General features: G+C 43.7%; 1 protein-coding gene and 1 long non-coding RNA gene across 3 annotated transcripts in view; both read left to right on the forward strand.

The window, feature by feature from the left end:
• The window catches only part of kank3 (KN motif and ankyrin repeat domains 3), a 73858-nt gene that overhangs the window by 45331 nt on the left and 4160 nt on the right, over window positions 1-24367 (forward strand). The window contains exons 3-13 of one of the 2 annotated variants that reach the window (XM_079580927.1): window positions 2720-2791; window positions 2882-3270; window positions 5331-5541; window positions 8736-9364; window positions 11130-11631; window positions 12967-13054; window positions 15267-15536; window positions 18572-18662; window positions 20023-20242; window positions 20322-20464; window positions 24111-24311. In XM_079580927.1, coding sequence (XP_079437053.1) covers window positions 2755-2791; window positions 2882-3270; window positions 5331-5541; window positions 8736-9364; window positions 11130-11631; window positions 12967-13054; window positions 15267-15536; window positions 18572-18662; window positions 20023-20242; window positions 20322-20464; window positions 24111-24311 — 2781 coding nt within the window. In that variant the 5' untranslated portion in view covers window positions 2720-2754. The remainder of the gene's footprint in view (window positions 1-2719; window positions 2792-2881; window positions 3271-5330; window positions 5542-8735; window positions 9365-11129; window positions 11632-12966; window positions 13055-15266; window positions 15537-18571; window positions 18663-20022; window positions 20243-20321; window positions 20465-24110; window positions 24312-24367) is intronic. The other variant, XM_079580928.1, reaches the window with a different exon arrangement.
• On the forward strand, window positions 14434-15062 carry LOC306981367. The gene is made up of 3 exons (XR_013794096.1): window positions 14434-14532; window positions 14588-14927; window positions 14974-15062. It is a non-coding gene; the product is annotated as an uncharacterized lncRNA (long non-coding RNA).

A 24367-nucleotide genomic window follows, 5' to 3' on the forward strand; every position in this document is an offset into this window, starting at 1 on the left:
CCGCGCTTTATGGGACTGTGGTTTTAAGAGGGTTTAAGTATAGGCAGGGGGCGCACTTCCTGAAGGGGTGGGGGGGGTTTCCTAGAGAGGAAGTCCTCATACAGGGCGTCCTGTTTGGGCAGGCGGATGGTACATGGTGTGGGGTGTGGATTGGGTTAAAAAAAAGTACTAAAGCTGTTTAAATTTTAAGCTATTTTAAAAAATAGAATAGAAAATTTTAAGCTATATATTTTAGCTGTTTAATTTGCGATTTCTGTTTTTCAATTGGCGTCCCTCATCACTGCACTAGGAGCTCTGTGATTGGCCGAGTGTTGCCGGCTGACCAGCACATCAGCGGGATATTAGAAGGAGAGCTTTTCTACTATGTTTTGGAGTTTTTGAACACACTAAATTTGGCTCCCTTGCGCTAATTTTGCCGTACGTGCTGCAGACTGTTTTATCAACTAGCTGAAAAAAATGCACAAACTTCCTTTTGCTTCAGTGCAGATGTTCCTCTGAGCAGGTGAGACGGGGCGGCGGGAGGAAACCTGAGCCCTGCCTCCCTAAAACAGCGACCGTGCGTCGGTTTGGTGCAAATCCAGCTTTAGGGCATGATTTAAAGGAACAGGCCACCGTTTTTACATACTGAGATATGTTCTTACCTTAGCTTTGACGAGTTCTTTAGGACCTGTCTGATCTTCCCCCGTGCCTTCAGTCACGTAAACGCAGCGCAGACGGCGTTAGCATTTAGCCTCTCCCTCTCTCCTCTATAGCTCCAAAACAGGTCAAGATAGAAGCTACCAAGCTCTTCCATGTTTTCCCTATTTAAATATGGTTACGTGAAGTGTTCCACTACAAAGTATAATTACACAAAATGAAACAATATGGATTTTCTAAGCGGATAAAAGGGGGGACTATATTGTAAGGCGTAATAATACCAGGAGTAGTTCGAAATCCGCGCAGTAATCTTCACTTTACTGCGCGGATGCTTCGTGTTCGACCGGTGTCTGGACAATGAGGTGCCGAGACAACGCAAAAAGTGGCAAAAGTGGGCGGGGCGGAATAAGGTGAATAGAACTCGTCAAAGCTAAGGTAAGAACATATCTCAGTATGTAAAAACGGTGGCCTGTTCCTTTAAAGTTATCTTCAATTCTAGAGTGGATTTACATTCAGAAGCATTAAGGCGAGACAGACGATGAACAGAACTGTTACGAGTTAAGATCCATCCATTATTCAGGTTTTGTTGTCACAAATATTAGCTTTTAATGCGTACACAGACGTATTTTATTTTGAAAACGTAAAGTAAACAAAATCTTGTGATTTTGTTATAATCTAGAGCAAAGGTGTCATATCGACATCTCCAAATGTATTTTCTCCTTTTCACCTGCAGGGAAACGGAAAGAGAAAGAATGTCTTCTTCTCACTAATCCGATTGGTCTGAGCCTTGTTAAAACGGTGCTAAAGAGCTCTGGTTTGTTCATGAACGTCATGTCACCAATTAGCTGTGTTAGCACAGGCACATAGTGCAGCTGTTATCAGAACAAGAGCGGCGTGACAGAGGAGCACGTGTGCTGTGGTATGTGTCTGTCAGAGGGTCTCAGATACTGTGTAAACATGATCATCCACAAGCTGGATTAGTGAGAGACGAGAAGATCCGTCTCAGGTCTCACCAGCGCTTACTGCTGCGCTTCAGATCGCTCTTCATCTTTTGTTAATCGGCCTCATAATAATGGACCAACGAGGTCAACCACAGTTCTGTACCTGGTGTGTTCCCCGTGACGTACTTTTGTCATGATATCTCAGCTCTGTAGTCTCTTAAAGGAACAGGCCACCGTTCTTCCATACAGAGATATGTTCTTACCTGAGCCTAGACGAGTTGAAACGTACCTGTCTTGTCTTTTTCAAGCTTTCCATCATCTTATTATGTCATCCCCTCATTAAAAACATGCCTGAAGTGTTGCCTTGGCACATTCACGTATTTTTGAGTAATCTGTAAAAAACTCTGATGGCGGCCATTTTAGGGATAGGTTTGCCTGAGTCCTCCTAGGAACGCCCCCACCTCCTGGAGACGCCTCCGAGCTTTCGTCACCAGCCGAGTAACCAACCACTGCTCCTCAGCAGAACCCCCTCCCCACTGATGCCACAGACAGCGTGTGGAGGGGGCGTGTCGGAAAGGCTCAGAGGTTCTTAAAGAGACAGAGGCCTATTTCAAGACATTCGCTACAGCCATTTTGAGAGAGACATTTTATACAAGGCAGTTATTCTAATTTACTGCATTTACAGACCAACAGAAGGTTTGTCATCATTGTAGTGTGATATAGACTGGTGCTATGTGACTGAAAAAAGCATAATACCCCCTCTTTAAGAAGATCAATGTGTTCAATTCGGAGATTATTGTCTGTATTTCTCCCTTAACTAGATATTTGGGTCATGACCAAAAGGACAGGGTAACTCTAATACAATGCTGCGGATTCTTCAAATTTTTGTCATTTTTTGGGTTATTTTTTGTCATTTTTTGGTCACAATTTTATCACATTTTTTTCATTTTTTTTGGTCATTTTTTTGGTCACATTTTTTGTAATTTTTTGGTCATTTTTTAATCACATTTTTGTCACATTTTTGTCATTTTTTTGTCACATTTTCCTCATTTTTTTTGTCATTTCTTGTCACATTTTTGTCATTTTTTTTTACATAAGAATAATATATATTTATAATATATATATATATATTTCTTTGACAGGTGTTTCTCTGAAGCTGTGCCCGTGAACTCTAAACATGACCCAGTCGGTCCAAGTAAACCCCAAGCTGCCAGGTGGGTCAGCTTATATTATACTCTATCGAAATTGCTGTTTGGAAAATCTGCAAATTTGTCTCCCCCTTGTGCCGTGTGCCTTGTCTCCAGACCTGGGCTCGGCCTTCCACTTCCCCAGCCATGACGAGCCCGAGCAGCCGTCCTACTCCGTCCAGACGCCGTACGGCTTCCAGCTGGACCTGGACTTCCTCAAGTACGTGGAGGAGATCGAGAGCGGGCACGGCGCGCGGCGGGCCCCGGCGCTGGCGGGCGGCAGGCGGCCCGGCAGGGGGCCCCGGCTGTCCCAGAGGAGTCCCGGCGTCGGGGGGCGCGCCAGCGGATGGACCTCCACCGAGTCGCTGGCCTCCCCGGGGAGCGAGGACGGACGGAACCCCCCGCCTCCCCCGCCCCGCCACCGGCTCGGCTCGGCCCCCTGCGAGGCGCTGTCGCTGTCGCCGGTCACCCTCATCACGGTGCCGCCACTGTCCGCCGGGGCCAAGGTACGGCTGGAGGAGAGAGGCAGAAAGCAATAGTGCAATATTTTATTCAGACATAATGAATAGGAAACTGAAAATCAAAAGAGTGTAAGAGAGGAGCTCAATTGTTAAACCCTATCTGGGAAATCTTAAAATAATAATAATAATTTTGACCTCATCTTCTTCTAAAACACTAAAAGTAGATTTTGATTCCATGAAGGGAAAAATGCCCACTTTTATGCCCACCCTTACCATAATCAAACATTTTCGGTTTCCGTTTGGCAACGCAAATAAGATATGGTGTCCCTCAAGGTTCAGTTTTCGGCCCACTTCTTTTCTCTATGTTTATGCTAGTGATGGGCTAAATTAACTGAGGCGCCAACTAGGGCTGCGCAATTAATCGAAATTCGATTACGATTTCGATTATTACACTAGATGATCACAAAAAAAAAATTGAGAACAAACGATTATTAAGGATGCCCTCCCGCTCGTCCATCCAAAGCGCAAAAAGTCCGTCCTGCGCGGTTTGTGTGAGGCGTCTGATCAGCTAAAACACCAGCGCAGCGTGGCAGAACTGTGAATAATATCGTACTAATATTTTTTATACCTAACTCTTGAGACAACGCCACTGTTAAGAGCTCACCTTGTGCTGAAGGAGAACAGCTGTTCAGAAGCCTCGACATCCTTTGCTCAGGCCCTGGTTTTGTTTAGTAGAAAAGTCTAAAACTCTTCTTCAGGAGCAGATCAGCGGAGCTCAAACAAACTCTTATTATTTCATGCCAGTGAGATGATTGTTTCTGTTCCCGTCGCATTTCACGAGCTAAAGGCTCAGGCTTTGGTTTGACATAAAAACATTAGCGCCGTGTGATGATGTCATCAGGCTGCGCCGCTCTGTTGGACAGGTGTGAGGGCTGGCCAGCAGGGGGCAGGTGTCCCTATAGGATTAGTTTAGAAACGTGAGCATATTAAACAAAAAAAATGCTCTTGTTGTCCAAAGAAAATGTAGTCCATAGCTGTTTTTTAAAATAATAATAAAAATGAATACATAAAATGAAGATTTTTTTTTAAGGAAACAAATAATCGTTTGAATAATCGTGATTTCAATTATTACTAAAATAATCGTGATTATTATTTTTTCTATAATCGAGCAGGCCTAGCGCCAACACACACACGTAGTATTGTATCAAGCACAGAAACAGCAGAGGGCACCAGCTCAATGGGAGCAACATCACACTCATTTAGTTTGGATTGATCATATCGTTAGCCACATAGCATAGCATAGCATAACTGCCTAAGTCATTTTGTATTGTTAAAATGGCAAGAGAAAAACAATGTGTTTCCTATAAAACATCTTTATACATGTTTTCCAAAATCAAAACAAAAATGAGTTAGTCCTGTGGGTGCTGTTGGGCTCAAGCACCCGCCCAAATCTTCGGGCACCAGGCGAATCTGCCCTGATTACAAAATGATTCAGCAGATATACCCTGGAATATCACTTGCCTAGCTCAAAAAGGAGAGTGCCCAAGTTTCAGAAGTTTGTGAAATGGAGCCTCAGTGGACAAATAAACAACATGAAAGTGCTATGGGCTCTGCTACTGTCACAAGCAAAAGTCATTTTAAAATCCTAATCAGTGAGTTCATTTTGATATCGTTGTATCACTGATGCTTCATTGTAGTCTCTCATTCATTAGATTCTATTCTCAGAAAGGAATGTCAGCTCCCGGCCATGAGGACCAAAGTGAATGGATGTAGAGCAGCCCTTCCCAAAATTCATTTTTGTTGTATGAACTGAAAATGGTCATTTGTTGAAAAACATTTTAACAGGTCAAGTGACATAGAAAGGTTAAGCCAGAGATGAGTTCACATTTAAACATTTCACAGCACATGATCACATGACCCCAGTCCTGGCATAACTCTGTTGGTTGAACACTAAGGTCCGTACTGATTTTAGGAGTGTGCCTTTTAAATGCAAAATGGCGCCTTGGACATTTTGCAAGCATATATCCCTGCCCGATTTTTTTTAAAAAATACGACAAACTTAAACTCTTTGCAGTCGTTGCTAGTGAACCCTGTCTTGTCCGCAGGTGCCGCCGCCGCCGCCCCAGAGGAACCCCCGCGTGGAGCGGACCCTGATGGAGACCAGCCTGCGCCTGCAGCAGGAGCAGAGCCACCAGAACGGAGCTCCCCCTAAGCCCCTCCCCCTCTCCGCCCCCTGCCCCACCCCGCTGACTCACACTGTCCCGAGTAACTGGACCAAACCCAGCCCCCACACCTCGGGACGCAGCACCCCGGCAGGTACACAGGCGCGCCTTTGACCGTTAACCTGCCAGTCGACTTTTGGCCATAGATACAGACGGCATGTCGTCATAGAAGGGGGCGTGGCTTCGCCGAGGGGGAAAATAGAATCTTTAGAGAAACACAATTTTTCACTCTTTTTTGCCATTTTCTGGTGGAATATGAACTTATTTATCACATAAATAAAGTCAAGTGTAAATCGGGCCCATATAGATATTTTGTCGCAACAGATTGTTCTGTAGAAGTAAAAAAGCGGCACTTGTAGCAAGCGCTAGCTAACCGTTAGCATTAGCCTGATGCTAACATGAAGCTTCCTGTTAGCATTCTCCGTTATTCATGTATTTATGGGCTGTTGAACCACTTTCCTCCTCCCCATGTCTTTGTATCTTTATTTAGTAGAAAACTATATTCATAATTCAGCATCTGTTTCAGTAGTTTTTGAATAATTAGAGAAAATTTACATTTTTTCAAAATTGTTTTCCCCCTTAACTGTTTTAAAAAATGACCATATATGGGCGATTCCAGAGATGCCGTCTGTATCTATGTTGTAGTGTTATATCCTCAAGAAAGTTCAACTATGAGAATAAAGCTTCATCTTTATATAATCAGGAGTTTAATTACTTTGTTTGAAAAATAAAATGTAAGTCATGTTTCCAAGTGCTTTAAACACATTGAGTGCTGTGTTGGGGATTGAGCTGTAGAGCGCCAACAATCCAGACCATTTTTCATGATATTTGTAGCACCACAGTGTATTCGATGTCATGGCTATGGACACATGATTAACTCCTCTCTCCTCAGGCACTAGCGTTATGTGAAGAGGCAAATGCTTAAATATATTAGTTTCAAGTCCATTTTCAAACACAACATTGTTGACACGTTTTGAAACACTGCGTGTTATCGATCGCGTGTTTAATCAGCCTGGTTCTCGGATTGAAGACTTTAACAGGATGTTTCTCAGTCGTCCTTGGACCGATTTTGACCACTTAAGGCGAGACACTGCAGGTGAATAGGGAAAAAAATGTATATTAACAGATATCAATTTGAAACTTTTCATATAAGAACAAGGTGTTTTATGCCTAAAAATGACCCAATTTTCCCATCTTTTCGGCCACGAAATCTGAATAATGGATAGAGCTACATTCAAATTTATGGTTTCATTTTATTGATAAATGAGTTACCAAGACTTTTTCAGAGGGGATTTTGGATTTCTTGTTTAGTTTTAAAATAAGCTGTTTTTTAGTGGAAAAATGTGTAAAAATTTCGCCTTATTTTTGGACATTCCAAACTCAATAAATGGGGCTAGGGATTAAATAATAAAAATCCCTCTGAAAAAATCTTCCAAATATCGTTCAGTCCAAGGCTGGAAAATTTGAAGTCTTTAGGTCCGACTGACGTGGACATAGTGTCGCCACAATGACAGAAAAATGTGTTTGGAGAAAAAGGCCCTTGAAATTGCATTCTCCCATATAAGTCTATGGGGGAACATTGAATCAGCGCAATATTTAAACATGTTATTGTGAAGATTAGGCCTATTTTCTGTTTCCGGGTGAAAGCTTGTATGTTCAGAGACAAAAACCTGAAAACTAAAAAAATTAGTTTTGCCTGTAGTGTCTCCCCTTAAAAACTCAGAGAAATGTTAAAATCTCAACTGTTTCGATCTCTCCATGGGAAACTGCTCTGCTTTGTCAAACCCCCGTCACAAACAAGGCAACGTTTAACATTTTGCTGATTTTAGCATTTATAACATATTTAAAGCAGAACTAAGTAACTCGTGCCCCTAGAGGCCACAAGCGCCACTGCAGGTGTAAAAAACAGCCCTAAAGTTTAACATGTGAATATGCGCAACACATTTCTCCGCTCTTCCGTACCGGGTGTACAGAAACAAAAACATCATATTTGGATCATAGCATCATCTCATGCGCAAGGGAAAGACGGCTTTGCAAAACTACGCAGTAGCTAATTCCGGGTTATCTCCGCCTGGCTAGCATCAAAACATCATAAAATAATTATCGTTCGGGGCAAGTTTTGGTCATTTTTATACTAAAAAAACTAAAAGATAAAAGATGAACCTGCCGTCTCGCCTTCAAAACAAAAAGCAGAACAATAACAGTTTGCACCATAAGTCGTTAACATAAATGTGTCCAGGGGCGGACTGGCCATATGTCCATTCTGGAAGAGCACAGAAGGGCCAGTGGCTCTAGGGCCACCGGTCCCGCCTCAACCGAGCTTTACCCAAATCTAAAAGCTAAAAAGAAAAGCATCAAAATAACGAGAAAAAAAGAGGATGGAAACAAAACAAAAATGTGCCGGAAAAAGCATTAAAAAAAGTGACAAAAAATGTGATGAAAAGTCAACAAAAACACGACAACAAAGCAACGAAAAGGCCACAAAAACATGACGGAACCATGACCAAAAAATGATAGAAAAAATGTGACAAAAATTCAACAAAAATGTGACAAAAATTTGACAAAAAATTACAAAAATTCAACAAAAAATTACAAAAAATCAACAAAAATGTGACAAAAATTCAACAAAAAATGACAAAAAAATCAACAAAAAATGTGACAAAAATTTTAAAAAAAAAAGTGTCAAAAATTCAACAAAAAATGTGACAAATTCAACAAAAAGTGACAAAAATTCAACAAAAAGTGACAAAAATTCAACAAAAATGTGACAAAAATTCAACAAAAAGTGACAAAAATTCAACAAAAATGTGACAAAAATTCTACAAAAAGTGACAAAAATTCAACAAAAATGTGAGAAAAATTCAACAAAAAGTGACAAAAATTCAACAAAAATGTGAGAAAAATTCAACAAAAATGTGACAAAAATTCAACAAAAAAATGACAAAAATTCAACAAAAATGTGACAAAAATTCAACTAAACGCCACAAAAACTAATGAAGAAACAACAAAACTATGACAAAAAATGCGGCGACTTGACAAAAAGTTGCAATCATTTTGTAGGTCTCAGCTTTCAAATGAGGTGTTACATTGTAGCTCTCCAGCCGAGAAGCTTTTAGATTTGGGTAAAGCCGAACTGGAGAAAATGCGCTCCGTTAAGGCGGGTGGCAAGTGTCACGTTTACACTAATTTGGGCCAGGCTGGTCAGAGTCCAGGGCAGTTTTTCAGTCCCAGTCCGCCCCTGAATGTGTCCGGCTACGCTCCTGCTCACCCTCGCTCTCTCATCTTCAGCAGGAACCACGAGCACGCCCGTCCCGCCCAGCCAGCTCCAGACCGTGCGGGAGCAGATGGCCACGGCCCTGAAGCAGCTCAAAGAGATGGAGGAGCGGGTGAAGGGTGTTCCCGCGCTGGAGAGGGAGGTGGCCCGGCTGCGTGCTGAGAAGGACATGCTGATGCTGGAGCTCCAGGAGAAGAACGCCGCAGCCGCCGCCGCCGCCGCGGAGCAGGCGCGGCATCAGGCGCTCACCGAGTCCTCCACCCAGACTTCAGAGGAACCCCCAAACCACGGCCAACCACGCGCAGGCGCATCCAGCCGCACCCCCGGGGAGAAGGCGACGGAGAAGGTGGAAGCGGCGCAGATCACAGAGGCAAAACTGGAGAAAGTCACGGAGACGAAAACGGTCGGCGTCGGCGAGGAAAGACCAATGGACTCTGCGGTTTTCTATTACCGGCAAGGTGTCAAAGACGCGGCGGTCGGAACGGCGTTGTCGATCAAGGAGGCGGCCACGGCGACCGATGAGCGGCCGACGAAAGACGGGAGCGCCCAGGCGGGAGTGGAGACGGCGGACGAGGAGGTCTGGGTGATGGAGGCCATGCTGGGCGTCGTCCCAGAAGCGCAGCGCGAAATCGACACATTACAGGTACGAGTGGGCGATATATCGTCTGCAAGGTGATACTGAAACAGCTGTTTGGAAGATATTTATTTACAATATTTATTTACAACATCGAGTTTAGGCAAGGCAAGGCGACTTTATTTAAACCGCGCATTTCATACACAAGACAACTCGATGCGCCTTACAAAGGATAATGCAAAATTCCAGTCACATATAGAAACATCATGACATGGGAAATACACAATGACCGGGGGGCGGGGCTGGAGAAACGCGTTGAGGCAGACGCAGAACGACGGGGGCGTGGTCAGGGAGGGGTATGTGCGTGCGGTTATTTACAGTCTGAAAGTCTTATGCAAAATATGAGCGAAGGAGCTCTGTCCTTATTTGGTTTAGCTCTGTGGCTTGGCCTTGAAGGGAAAGTGTTGACGGCGTAGGAGAGACAAGAGGTCCAGCTGCTTAAAACCCCCTCTCTCAGGAGGAAGAGAAATATTCCAGTAATAGTTTATACATTTTTATTATACGGCTCTTCACAACGTAAGTAGAAGCTCCGTTGATTTGAATGGGATTTCCCAACGTTCTACGGTCATTATTTTCTGATAAAGGAGCTCTGAAAAAAATAATGACGCTGCCAATGGCAACGGAGTTGGTGCTTTCATATCACTCCGCGCGTACGTAGCAGCGACACTATCTGTCCCCGTCACTGAGAGAGAAGTCGGGGAATCGCTCGTGAAGTTAGCGTGAGTCTGGCTTTCAACTTACCCAGAGATTCACCACCATTCCTCCAACTGCGGCTTCAACTAAGTAGCTAGGCTAGCTGCTAGCCTTGCTGCTTCTAGCCTAGCTAAACGTTGCAGAGCAACGCGCAAACCTTTAGGAACTATTTTTATTTATTTATTTTATTTTTTCATCGGTTTTATATAGCGCTTTTCTGGACACTCAAAGACGCTTTACATTGCATTATTCATTCACTCCATACCCGGTGGTGGTAAGCTACTATTGTAGCCACAGCTGCCCTGGGGTAGACTGACGGAAGCGAGGCAACCAGTCTGCGCCATCGGCCCCTCCGACCACCACCAACCACTCACTCACTACATTCGCTAGGCTTCCTGGTGTTACTAAACGGTCTCCCATCCAAGTACCGACCAGGCCCTTCCCTGCTTAGCTTCCAAGGTCTGACGGGATTGGGCATCGCAAAGGCGGTATGACCACCTTTTGTCGCGGAAGTCATCAAATAAACCTTTCGGCCTTCATAAAAGTGTACGAAGTTTATGTTGTGTGTGTTCAGTTGGCAAATGGCCGTATAATAAGCGGGATAATGTATAGAACACTGGTCATTATCGGGAAAATAAGTACCGACAGGGCGAACCGGACCCTACGCGAAGCAGACCCTTACATAACAAATTAGCTTTTACTTGGTCTCAGGATTAGTTCAGTCCAGAGCAGGTAGTTCCTTCACAGTTCATCCCTTTTTCCTCCCAAGATATAGCCCATTTATTGTCCGTCTCCACAGCGAGCTGCCAGGTCGTACATAACGGTCCATCGTTGTTGTGCACTACTTTCCGGTGTAATTCCATCACTTGGTCACTCCCTGCTCCAAAGTGCTTGTTAATATCAATGCAAGCTGATGTTTTGGAAAATTTCCGATAATCCAGGGCAGTCCAACCAATAAGCAGGTAAGCACGAACGCCAGGAGCAGTGAGAAAACACGTCCGCACTCGACAGAGACAGGAAGAGGCGCATTTGTTTATCGAGATGTTCATTTATGTCAATATGGCCCCACCCCTTATTACAGGACACCATCAAGTTCCAGCAGGACTCCATTTCGGCGCTGGAGGAACGGCTGGACGAGGCGGGCGCGGCGCTCACCGGCCTCCGAGCCAAGATGGAGACGATGGTGGAGGTGGAGGCCGCCAGAGTCGTGCACGACAAAGAGGTTCTAGCCAAAGCAGAGACTGTGAGCGTGGGGACGACGACGGCGGCGGCGGCGGAGGTGAAAGACGCGGAGGTCTGGTGTCGTGCGGAGGTGAGGGATGCGAACGTGGGAGAACATTTAGCGCAAAGCGAGCGGGAAACGCAGACAGACGCAGCAGCGGCGGCGGAGGAGGAAGAGCCGAGGCGAGCCGTGGAGACGGTGAGCACGGCGAGTCAGTGCGACGAGGAGAGCGCCACACGGGAGCGGCAGGTGACCAAAGCGGAATGTCAGGTCCGCCCACAGGAGGAGGAGGAGGAGGAGAGGGCGAGCGCCGTGGAGGAGGCAGACAGGGAGCAGCAGGAGATGTCCACGCCCAAGACTGGTGAGTTTACACAGACATTCAGGCTTCTCGATCCTTTATCCATGATTAGTGACATCAAAATCACCATTTGGACACAATTACACTGCGTTCCAAATTATTATGCAAATGACATTTTTCTAAGATTTTCTAAATTGTCAACTCAAATGAGAGTCAGCATAATTTTCAAGTCTTTAACTGGTAGAGGATCATTTAAATGTGGTTGAAAAAATCTCCCAGTGATAACAGCTGTAAACCTCAAAATCTACTGTTCCAAATTATTATGCAACTCATGGTTTCAGTACATTTTAAAGCTTGTGATTAAATGAAAATGGTCATTTGTAGTATTTGTAGCATTAGGAGGTCATATTTACTGAAATCAAAAGCTCTTTCAATCAAAAAAATATTAACAGGTCAAGTTATATTTTACCATAGGAGCCCTTCTGTGAGAGCAGCTTCAACATTCTTAAATCCATTAAACTTGTGAGTTTTTGGACAGCTTCTGCTTGGATTTCTTTGCAGGATGTTAGAATAGCCTCCCAGAGCTGCTGCATAGATGTTTTTTTTGTTGAGGCTCCAAAGGTTCTCAATAGGGTTGAGGTCAGGGGAGGAGGGGGTCCACATCATGAGTTTCTCTCCTTTTATGCCCATAGCAGCCAGTGATGCAGAGGTATTCTTTACAGTATGACATGGTGCGTTGTCATGATGAAGAGGATTTTGTTTGGGAAAACACAGCTCTTGGTGGTCAGTCAGAAACTTCACATATTTTTCAAAGGTCATTTTCACACCTTCAGGGAGCCTAAAAGGGCCTAAAGGGGCCGACCAGCTTTCTCACCATGATTCTGGCCCAAAAATATAATATTTATCTACACTCTTGCCTTTTACTGTAATTGATTAATTTTATGTTGATGTCCAGAGGAGAAGGAGTGACAAAACAGAGGTTAGGTAACTTTGTGTGAACGAGCAAGAAAAATAGTGCTCAAGACAGAGCGAAATAGTGCTCAAGACAGAGCGAGTCAAAACAAGACTTAAAAATGCATATGACTGAAAGTATTTTATCTACACTCTTGCCTCTTACTGTAATTGATTAATTCTATGTTGATGTTTTTATTGATTGTATGTGTTTTCTTATATTTATGCAACTGTGAAGCACTTTGAATTGCCTTGTGTATGAATTGTGCTCTACAAATAAACTTGCCTTGCCTAATAGTAAATCAGGAGCAACACTCGCTCATTTTAAGCACTACTCACAAATTATCTCCAGGCTTAGTAAATGACCCCCCAAGTGATGATGCTGTTGGTGCAGCTCAAATAAATGATTTTTTCCACATTTTGGCTAAGTCGGCCTCTGTGTTGCAGGTATGCTGAAATCCATCATGAAGAGGAACGACGGGAACAAGAGCACGGGCAAAAAGAGCCTGCAGTTCGTGGGCATCCTGAACGGAGGGTGAGTGCAAGCACCTAGGGCTGCTCGATTATTGAAAAAATAATAATCACGATTATTTTTGTCATAATTGAAACCACGATTATTCAAACGATTATTTGTTGCCTTTAAAAAAGAAGTCTATCTTTATTTTTTTTATTTATTAATCAAAACACTATGATGATATTTTATGTTTTCTGAACAGTCATAAACGTACAAATGATTTCAAGTCTGCCTCGATTAAGGAGAGGTCCCTGTTTCACACCTGCCCCCTGCTGGCCGGCCCTCACACCTGCGCAAGCAAACTGAGCAGTGCGGCCTGATGACATCATCACACAGCGCCGTTTGTTTTTATGTCAGAAGCAAAGGGAAAATAATCCCAGCGGCCTGAAATAACGCAAGTCTGCTTTGCAAAAAAAAAAATTGAAATAAAATTTAACAAAAAAAAATGAAAAAAACAATTATAATCGATTTTTTGCGATTATGCTAATTTTGTAATCGTTTACTGTTGTAATCAAAATCGTAATCGAATTTCGATTAATTGCACAGCCCTACGTTCACCACAGCAGCATTTACAATAATACAGATGTTCGCCCTCCTTCTCCATCAGGCCATGTCTCATTACTCTGTTCAGAGTTCTACAAACATCATCTTAAGGTGCATTTTACTCCAGTTCGGCTTTACCCAAATCTAGAAGCCTAGAGGCCAGTGTCACACCTCATTTGAAAGCTAAGACCGACAAAACTGAACAAAGCAAATCTTTTTCGTCGCGTTGTTGCTGCGTTTTCGTCACGTATTCATCGATTTTCTTGGTTGTTGCATTTTCACCCTCATTTTCAGCTCATTTTTGTCGCTATTTTGTTGCTTTTTTGGCTTTTTTAAAATTCAGTCCTGGTCCAGCTCTGTCCGTACAGTTCCCTATTCAGTCCTCATTGAACCCCATGCAGAGATGATCAGGTTTAGTCTGGGTTTAGTCCTGTAGTTTTGTCCTGGGCAGTTCCCAGTTTAGTCCCACACTTTAGCCCTGGTTCATTCCGAGTCCAGCCTATTTTGAGTCCTCGTTCAGCCCAGAATTAGTCTGGGTTTAGTCCTTGCACGAGTCCTATACTTTTGTTCTAGATAGTTCCTTGTTTAGTCCTCATTTAGCCCCACTGTTTAATCCTGTTTTATCCCTGAATTTGTCCTCATTTAGCCCAAGTTTAGTCCCAGTTTAGTCCTTGCCCAGTCCTTAAATTTAGTCCTGGACAGTTCCTGGTTTAGTCCTCATTTAGTCCCACCCATTAGTCCTGGTTCATCCCTGGTTTAGTCCTCATTTAGCCCAGGTTTAGTCTTTGCCCAGTCCTATAGTTTAGTCCCGGACAGTTCCTGGTTTAGTCCTCATTTAGCCCAGGTTTAGTCACGGACAGTTCCCGGTTTAGTCCTCATTCAGTCCAGGTTTAGTCTTTACCCAGTCCTATAGTTTAGTCCTGGACAGCTCCTTGTTTAGTCCTCATTTAGCCCAGGTCTAGTCCTTGCCCAGTCCTGGACAGCTTCTGGTTTAGTCCTCATCTAGCCCAGGTTTAGTCCTTGCCCAGTCCTATAGTTTAGTCCCGGACAGTTCCTGGTTTAGTCCTCATTTAGCCCAGGTCTAGTCCTTGCCCAGCCCTATAGTTTAGTCCCGGACAGTTCCTGGTTTAGTCCTCATTTAGCCCAGGTTTAGTCCTTGCCCAGCCCTATAGTTTAGTCCCGGACAGCTCCTTGTTTAGTCCTCATTTAGCCCAGGTCTAGTCCTTGCCCAGCCCTATAGTTTAGTCCCGGACAGTTCCTGGTTTAGTCCTCATTTAGCCCAGGTTAAGTCCTTGCCCAGTCCTATAGTTTAGTCCCGGACAGTTCCTGGTTTAGTCCTCATTTAGCCCAGGTTTAGTCCTTGCCCAGTCCTATAGTTTAGTCCTCATTTAGCCCAGGTTTAGTCCTTGCCCAGTCCTATAGTTTAGTCCTGGACAGCTCCTTGTTTAGTCCTCATTTAGCCCAGGTCTAGTCCTTGCCCAGTCCTGGACAGCTCCTGGTTTAGTCCTCATCTAGCCCAGGTTTAGTCCTTGCTCAGCCCTATAGTTTAGTCCCGATAGTTCCTGGTTTAGTCCTCATTCAGTCCAGGTTTAGTCTTTACCCAGTCCTATAGTTTTCGGAAATGTAGTCCACTATGGAAAACAAACTGGACCGAGAGCTCATGTGTGTGACTGACTCTGTTCTGTGTCAGGTATGAGTCCACGTCGAGCGAAGAAGAGGAGGAGGACGAGGAGGACGAGGAGGGAGAGGGGGACGAAGACGGCAGCTCCTCGGGGGACAGCGAGGACAGCGGGGAGAACGGAGACAGCTCGGAGGACGAGGCCGCGCTGGACGTGGAGACGTCGGAGGAGGAGCGGAACGTCAACCTGGACGAGAGCGACACGGACGAGGAGGCGCTGAGGGCGGCCGACCACGGCGGCGACGACCACGACGACGGCGGCGGCGACGGCGTCAAGGAGAAGTGCGTTTGCCTGATCAGAGGCGGGTTACAGGGTTTAGGGCATCGGAACGTTGACTAGGTTAGAACTGGGGCTGGGTACCGTAAAAAGAAAAAGTTGATACCACTACTTTAACACAGTGGTTCTCAACCTGGGGGTCGCGAGAAAAATTTGGGGGGTCGCCAGATCATTTAGATAAAATAGCCACATTTTCATTAGCATATAATCTGATATTTTATTGTAGCAGGGGGGTGCCATTATTTGTTTGTAGTTTGATGACTTTCATTTTAGCCATTTTTTTTTTTAACCCCTTAACTCCCACCTGAACCGAGCACATTTTCTCCAATTTGGCTTTACCCCCAGTCCAAAGGCTTCTGGAAAAAAGCTGAGACGAAAACAATGATGGAAATGGGACAAAAAAGTGAGAAAACATTGACAAAAAAGTGACGAAAAAATGACAAAAATGTGACAAAAAAATGACAAAAATGTGACAAAAAAAATGACAAAAATGTGATAAAAATTTGACAAAAAAATTACAAAAACTTGACAAAAAATTACGAAAAAAAATGACAAAAATGTGATAAAAAATGAAAAAAGTTACAAAAAATAGTGTGAATGATGAAAAAAAAAAAATGTGATGACGTGAGGAAAAAGATCCTCTCGGTTCAGGCGGGAGTTAAGAGGTTAAGAATTATGTCGGCCCCCCGCTCGGGTCACACCGTGAGAAATAGAAATAGTATAGTATCACGAATCCCTTTTACTGTTAAAATGGGGGTTGCGGCGCCAAAAGGTTGAGAACCACTGCTTTAACAGATACCTGAACGCAGTGTTGTCTTTGGCAGTCCTTTAAGTTTTAGTGAACGAATAATGCGATGTAAAGCGTCTTTGAGTGTCCAGAAAAGCGCACTATAAAATTGAAGCATTATAGTGCAATACAGCTCACTACAACAATGGTCTCGTTTCATGTACGATTCCTGTACAAAGCAAGTAACAAAAGTCAATCATTATATCATTATATATTTTGTTCAGAAGGTCACCAACCCCAAACCTTGTTAACACATTGCCAAAAACGGAAAAACGTTTTTGCAGTTTTTTTTATTTATTTATTACGTAACTAGACACTCTAATACACCTTATGTGTGATTTTGGTAGCTCTGTGATGAACAGAAGGGAAATAGATGACGATTAAAAACTTGTGAAGAGTCACAATCTGGACATTTATTATGGTTTCCTTTCTTTTCTTTTTTTTGTCTGAGGGGGCGCGGTGTTTCATAGCAAGCAGCTGTAAAGCCGACACTTCTCTGGAGAGCGTTTGACAAAGCAGAGCGGTCATGGAAAGATCAAAACAGTTGAGATTTTAACGTTTCCCTGAGTTTTTAAATGGTTTAAATCAGTGAGAGAGAATCAGCTGAGAAACATCCTGTTTAAGTCTCCCATCCAATAACCGGGCTGTTTAAATGCACATGTGATCAAAAGCGATCGATAACACGCGCTGTTTCAAAACGGGTCAACAATGTTGTCGTTGAAAATTGACTTAAAACTGAGATATTTAGAGTCAGACCGGAGAGGAGAGAGTTGGAGAGAGGAGTTAATCAGAAAGGAGAGTGTTTCATAAAACCCCTGTTATCTCCGAATCTAGAAAAAAGAACAGTGATTTCGATCCAAATTAGCCTCTGTTTAGCTTAGATTTCTCAGGAACAGAGGCACGTAGAATTAAACCATTTTCACCAATGGAGAGCTTAGAGTCACACCTTTCAAACGAGCTATAGCATGTGTCCATAGACACTCAATAACACTCAACAGCTAAATCCCCAAAACAGCGCAGCACTCAATGTGTTAACATAACCAAAAGTCACCAGTGTTATGTTAAATGGCACATTAATGCACCCATTATCCTCCGTGATCTTGCTCATTCCCAGTTGTCATTTCCATCCTCATTATATATTATGTAAGTATTATGTAAGCCCTACATACAGGGCTTAAAGTATTCCGGGCGGGGGCCGGATTTCCGGCTTGAGAGCAGGTCCGGCCTCTGGTGCAAGCAAAGTATCAGACTGCAAATTATTTGTCCCGTTTTTCCGTGCATTTGTGAAAAACTCGCTTTTCCCGCACTTCTTAGGGTCCATGAATGCATCTCACACACAGCCTCGCTGTTACGTGATTCCTCTGAAACCAAAACAACTGCCATGCGGATGCTGTAGCTAGTGTTAATGGCTTATTTACAACTTTAGACACGTACAGGAAGCGGCGATGGAAGGTGAAGACAGTTGTTATGGGTTAAGTTTTGCCAAATGGACGCTATGACCAGACGAGTGAGAATCATCAGATAAAGAGGCGAAGAGCAGCAGGTTCTACGACTGGTCCACAGTGAATTTTTTTACTTACTCTGTGAGTACAGTCGGGCTAACGCAAAAAAAAGCACTAAAAGGCTCTGTCGCTCTCATGAATTCATTTAAAGGAATAGGCCACCGTTTATACATACTGAGATATGTTCTTGCCTGAGCTTAGACGAGTTCATCTGTACCTGTCTGGTCTTCACCCGTGCCTTCAGTCACGTAAACACAGTGCAGACGGCGTTAGCATTTAGCCTCTCCCTCTCTCCTCTATAGCTCCTCTATATACTCCACTTTACTTCCCATATATTAAGTGTTTGCACAAATCGGAAATAAATTAGGTCCAAATGTAGAGTAAATATGTAATAAAAAAGTGTAATAAAAAATATTGGCCTAGGCTACATTGCCTATATACAGTAGCCTCTATCTAACGTTTTTCTTTTTTTAAAGTACCGATAAGAGTACCGGATCGATAAGGAGCATCGATTAAAGTCCTGGTTGAGCCACAGAAAGTTCAGGCTCAGGATCTTTTTTCACTTTAAGCCCTGTACATAGTGTAGTGCGTTAAAAGCCAGGATGTAGAGCGGGCCAGTTTAAGAGGGTGGTGGCTCCCCATCCACTCACCCGCACCCAGCTGCCTTAGCTCTTTAAATGACTGTCTGGTTTAAACCTTGTTCTCCAAACTCCCAAAGAGCACCAAAGTAATGAAATATGTCCCGTCCCAGGTTCGAACTGAGCTCAAAGATGCGTGAAGCCTGCCTCATCCTGAAGAACCATCTGAACGACGACGACAGGACGCTGCAGAGCAAAGAAGTGGTGAGTTATGGCGGCTTCTCCATAATACTTAATCGCTTTTCACAATTGTCAGGATGCTAAATACCTTTGACTGCACAGTTCCCAAACCCTTAGCTGTCCCTTTGCCTGTGAAAACAGCTGCAGCCGGAGCACGGTAGGGGAAGATGCAGGTTGAATACGCCTCCTCTTTAACAGCATTTATCACAAAATGAAGAACTCTACGGACTTTTTATTTGACGCCAATCAGCCTCATGCACAGTTTTAGCCAGATGAAACTAGGCATTGATAAAGTGGACTTTCACTTTTTTTATTCTACAGTGTTGTTTTATGGCAGAGATCGGCTTATAGTTAATGCAGATCTGTGTCAGACACAGGCCCCATCAACTCTTCTGTTTGTCATGATCTGAGCAGTGTTCATTTCGTCGACTAAATTATCCATCCATCCATCCATCCATTTTCTTCCGCTTTATCCGGGGCCGGGTCGCGGGGGCAGCAGTCTCAGCAGAGATGCCCAAACTTCCCGATCCACACACACCTCCTCCAGCTGTTCTGGGGGGACCCCGAGGCCACACCAGGCCAGCTCGGAGACATAGTCCCACCACCGTGTCCTGGGTCTTCCACGAGGCCTTGTCCCACTAGGACATGCCTGGAACACCTCCCACGGGAGGCGACCAGGAGGCATCCAGAACAGATGCCCGAGCCACCTCAGCTACTCCTTTCGACGTGAAGGAGCAGCGACTCTACTCCGAGCTCCTCCCGGGTAACTGAGCTCCTCACCCGATCTCAGAGGGTGAGGAGCTCAAATATTTTCCTCAAATATTTAGTCTTAATTTTAGTCAAAGTGATATTTTTGACGACTAAAATTGGACTAAAACTAAATTAAAATTTTCTCATGAGACTAAAACTATGACTAAAATGTCCAGATATTTTAGGCGACTAAAATAAGACTAAATAGATATGAAAAGGAGGGACTAAAATCATCATCCAAAAATTTAGAAAAAATGGATGAAAATTTGACAAAAAAAAGTGCGAATAATTTGACGAAAAAAGTGACAAAAAAGTCTCGAAAATTTGACAAAAATGAGACGACTGCCCAACAAAAAAATGATGAAAAAAAATCTGACGTGAGGAAAAAAAGATCCATTTAGTTTTGTAGGTCTTTCAAATGAGGCGTTACACTGGCCTACAGGATTTGGGTAAAGCTGAACTGGAGAAAATGCTCTCGGTTCAGGCGGGAGTTAAGAGGTTAATAAATAGGATTTATGCACAGAAAAAGTATTTTGGGGGTACATTTTGTCCCTCAGCGCCCCCTAACTAAAACATCTTCCCACGGCTCTACATAAAATAGCATATTTTAATTTTCAAACGTTTTTTCTGTCAGCTGTCCAGCTCTCACCTGGTGCAGCTGGAGTGGTTCCGAGTGTCCAGCGCCAAGACGTCCCCGCCCTCGCGAGTGTCCGACTACCTCATGGCCTTCTCCGAGGTGTCGTCCCCTCTGCTGGAGCACGTGGTCAACATGACGGACGGGAACGGGAACACGGCCCTGCACTACAGCGTGTCCCACTCCAACTTCGGCGTGGTGGGGCTGCTGCTGGACACGGGTGAGCCTCGCCTTCCGCTCGGATCCGTTGTGTTTTAGCTCTAGTTCAGAACGATGAACGAGGAGGTGTCTCTCCGCAGGTCTGTGCAGCGTGGACAATCAGAACAAGGCGGGCTACACGGCCATCATGCTGGCGGCTCTGTCCACCGTGAAGGAGGAGGAGGACATGGGTGTGGTCAAGAAGCTCTTCAGTCGGGGCGACGTCAACGCCAAAGCCAGCCAGGTGAGCGCTGCTAAAAATATGCCCCACTTATTGATTGATCTTTGACTTTCGATTTGATTTCTGTTTTGTTTTAAACCTCCTACTGTTCCGGCCTCAAAGGAACAGGCCACCGTTGTTTTCTTACCTGAGCTTAGACGAGTCCGCAGGGGCGGACTGGCCATATGTCCATTCTGGTAGAGCACAGAAGGGCCACTTGGCTCTAGGGCCACCGGTCTGGCCTCTCACTTTTCTCCCTAACCTCTCACACCCTGCCGTAATCGAGCTTTACCCAAATCTAAAAGCTTAAGGGGAGACACTACAGGCAAAACTCAATTTTTTCAGTTTTCAGGTTTTGGGACAAATTGGTCTCTGAACATACAAGCTTTCACCCGGAAACAAAAAATATGCCTAATCGTCACAAAAACATGTTTAAATATTGCGCTGATTCAATGTTCCCCCATAGACTTATATGGGAGAATGCAATTTCAAGAGCCTTTTTCTCAAAACACATTTTTCTGCGATTGTGGCGACACTATGTCCACGTCAGTCGGACCTAAAGACTTCAAATTTTCCAGCCTTGGACTGAACAATATTTGGAAGATTTTTTCAAAGGGATTTTTTATTATTTAATCCCAAAGCCCCATTTATTGAGTTTTGAATGTCAAAAAATGAGGCGAAAATTACATTTTTACAAAATTATCCACTAAAAAACAGCTTATTTTAAAACTAAACAAGAAATCCTAAATCCCCTCTGACAAAGTCTTGGCAACTCATTCATCAATAAAATGAAACCATAAATTTGAATGTAGCTCTATCCAAATTTGGGGCATTTTTAGGCATAAAACACCTTGTTCTTATATGAAAAGATAAAATTACAGAAAACTTGCAATGTATTTTTTTCTCACATTTATGCCAGTGATCGACAGCAAAAGCTTCAAATTGATATCTGTAAATATAAATTTTTTCCCTATTCACCTGCAGTGTCTCGCCTTAAAAGAAAAAGCATCCAAAAACAAGGATGAAAATGGAACAAAATGTGCCGTGAAAAGCAACAAAAAAGTGACAAAAACACAAAAAAATGTGACGAAAACGTGACGACAAAGCGATGAAGTAAGCAATGAAATACAACAAAAACATGAAAAAACAAAAAACAAAAAACAAGAGACAAAAACACAACACCAAACAACAAAAACGCAACAAAAAAGTGACAAAAAAGTGACAAAAATGCGGCGAAAAAAAGTATAAAAAGTTACCATCACTTTTCTAGATTTGAGCTTTCAAATGAGGCGTTATAGTGTTGCTCTCCAGTCAAGAAGCCTTTAGATTTGGGTAAAGCCGAACTGGAGGAAATGCTCTCGGTTAATACGGGTGGTAAAAGGCTAACACATGTCTTTGTGGAAGTGTCGCATTTACGCTAATTTGGGCCGGGCTGGTCAAAGTCCAGGGCTGTTTGTCAGTCCCAGTCCGCCCCTGGGTCTCTGTGCCCATGGAAGAGCGTGGTCGTTTCTAACTTCACCCCGTTTGGAGCCATAGGAATACATTGGGAGAGGCCAAATGTTAGCAACATCTTTGGTCGTTTTGCGTGACTGAGCGCAAGCACAAAGACCAGACAGGTACGCATCAACTCGTCTAAGCTCGGGAAAGAACATATCTCAGTATGGAAAAACGGTGGCCTGTTCCTTTAACCTATTTTCTCCAGTTTGGCTTTATCCAAATCTAAAAGCTTAAAAAAAAAAGGATCAATATAGCGAGGAAAACGAGGTTGAAAATGCAACAAAAAAGTGACATAAAAACATGGTCGAAAACACGACAAAAATCCAGCGACAACGTGACAAAAAAAAGTCATGTAGGGCTTAGCTTTCAAATGCACTCGGTTCAGGCCGAGGGCAAGAGGTTAATGATTAAGGCGAGACACTGCAGGTGAATAGGGAAAAAACATAAATGTAGAGATTTCAATTTGAAACTGTTGCTGAACATCACAGATATAAATATGAGAAGAAAATGTATTGCATTTTTTCTGTCATTTTATGTTTTCACATAAAAATAAGGCATTTTGAGCATTAAAATGGCCAAAATTGCCTATATTTTGGGCAACGAAATCAAAATAATGAATTGAGCCAGATTAAATGGTTTTATTTTATTGACATATTAGTAACTAAGATTTTTTCAGAGGGGATTTTGGATATTTAGTTTTTCAATAAACTAATCATCAGTGAAAAAATCTGTAAAAACTCAAATTCCGACTGTTTTTTTTGTTTCAAAGCTGAATAAATCAGGTTTGGAATTAGATATTAAAAAATCCCTCTGAAAAAACCTTCAAAATATTATTAAGTCCAAGACTGTAAAGTGTGGAGTCTGTGGGAGCTTCTATAAGGGCTCAGGCTCTGCCCGAGTGCGGCTTCTCTCATTCAGAGAAAACCAGCCCTGAAGTTTTGTAGCGAGTGCTCATGCTCGGCCCGTTCTCCGACTTTTCCGCTCCAGCGTCTCGTAGGAGGAAAAACACCATATTTGGGTGAAAGCGTCATCACGGGGCCCCTTAGCAGGACACGTGGATGTAAAATCTGTCAATATTTATGAATGAAAACCCGCGGGAAAGACGGCCTTTCTACGCGGCGCAGCAGCTACTTCCGGGTTACCTCCGCCTCGCAGACAAAACATCATAAAATAAACATCATCATTTTTATATCTGACACGAAAACTAAGATGTAAAGGGAGGAAAATAGATACAAATCTCCACTTCGACCACTGTGTGAAAAATCAATACTTTCACCTGCCGTGTCTCGCCTTAAACACATAAAGAAATAAAGAAATACTAAAGAGCGCGTTTACATTGTATTGTTCGCGTACACAAATATTCTCTGATGGCTCCTCGCTGTCTCTGCAGGCGCCGAGCGTCATTGCAGTCTTTCTTTGCGTTCAGAGGGACGATGGCTCATGATGAATAAATCCGTTGGCTGAATTACACAGTTCTGCTAAAACCATCCATTGGCTCCAGTTGTTACAGACTTTGTGCCGCCTTTTTTTTCTGCGACAAGATTGGCCAATAATCCTGTCCCCCCGCCTTTTAAAACCCCTTAAAGGAACAGGCCGCCATTTTTCCATACAGAGATATGTTCTTACCTGAGCTTAGACGAGTTGATGCGTACCTGTCTGGTCTTTGTGCGCACCCATGCAAGAGCTTGGTCGTTTCTAACTCCACCACCGTTTGGTGCTATAGGAATACATTGGGAGAGGCCAAATGCTAACAACCTCTTTGGTCGTTTTGTGTGACTGAGGGCACGCACAAAGACCAGACAGGTACGCATCAACTCGTCTAAGCTCTGGTAAGAACATATCTCAGTATGGAAAAACGATGAACTATTCCTTTAACAAGCACATTTTCTCCAGTTCAACTTTACCCAAATCTAAAAGCTTCTTGAAAAAAGCATCAGAAGAGCAACAAAAATGGCGTCAAGAAAGCATTGAAGCAAAACAAAAACGTGATGAAAAAGACGAAAATTCACCAAACCAGGCAACCAAAAAGCTCCAAAAACGTTACAAAAAGCACCAAAAATGCGAATGAAAAAGTGGCAACAACACAAGGAAAAATCTTAGCTCCTGTATATTCTGTGAGCTCCGGTGGATAAGCGTTTAGATTTGGGTAAAACTGCTGTTCCCCTGTTTCCAGGCGGGGCAGACGGCGCTGATGCTGGCTGTCAGTCACGGGAGGCAGGAGATGGTGCGGGCTCTGTTGGCGTGTGGAGCGGACGTGAACATTCAGGATGACGAGGGCTCCACCGCCCTCATGTGCGCCTCGGAGCACGGGCGCACCGAGATCGTCAAGCTGCTGCTGGAACAGCCGGGCTGTGACATCTCCATCGTGGATAATGTAAGGGCCAGAGCTGTGTTTGGCAGTGAGGGTCTGAGGGGACCGTCCCATGGAAC

Source organism: Gobius niger (assembly GCF_951799975.1).
Source record: "Gobius niger genome assembly, chromosome: 22".
NCBI lineage: Eukaryota > Metazoa > Chordata > Actinopteri > Gobiiformes > Gobiidae > Gobius > Gobius niger.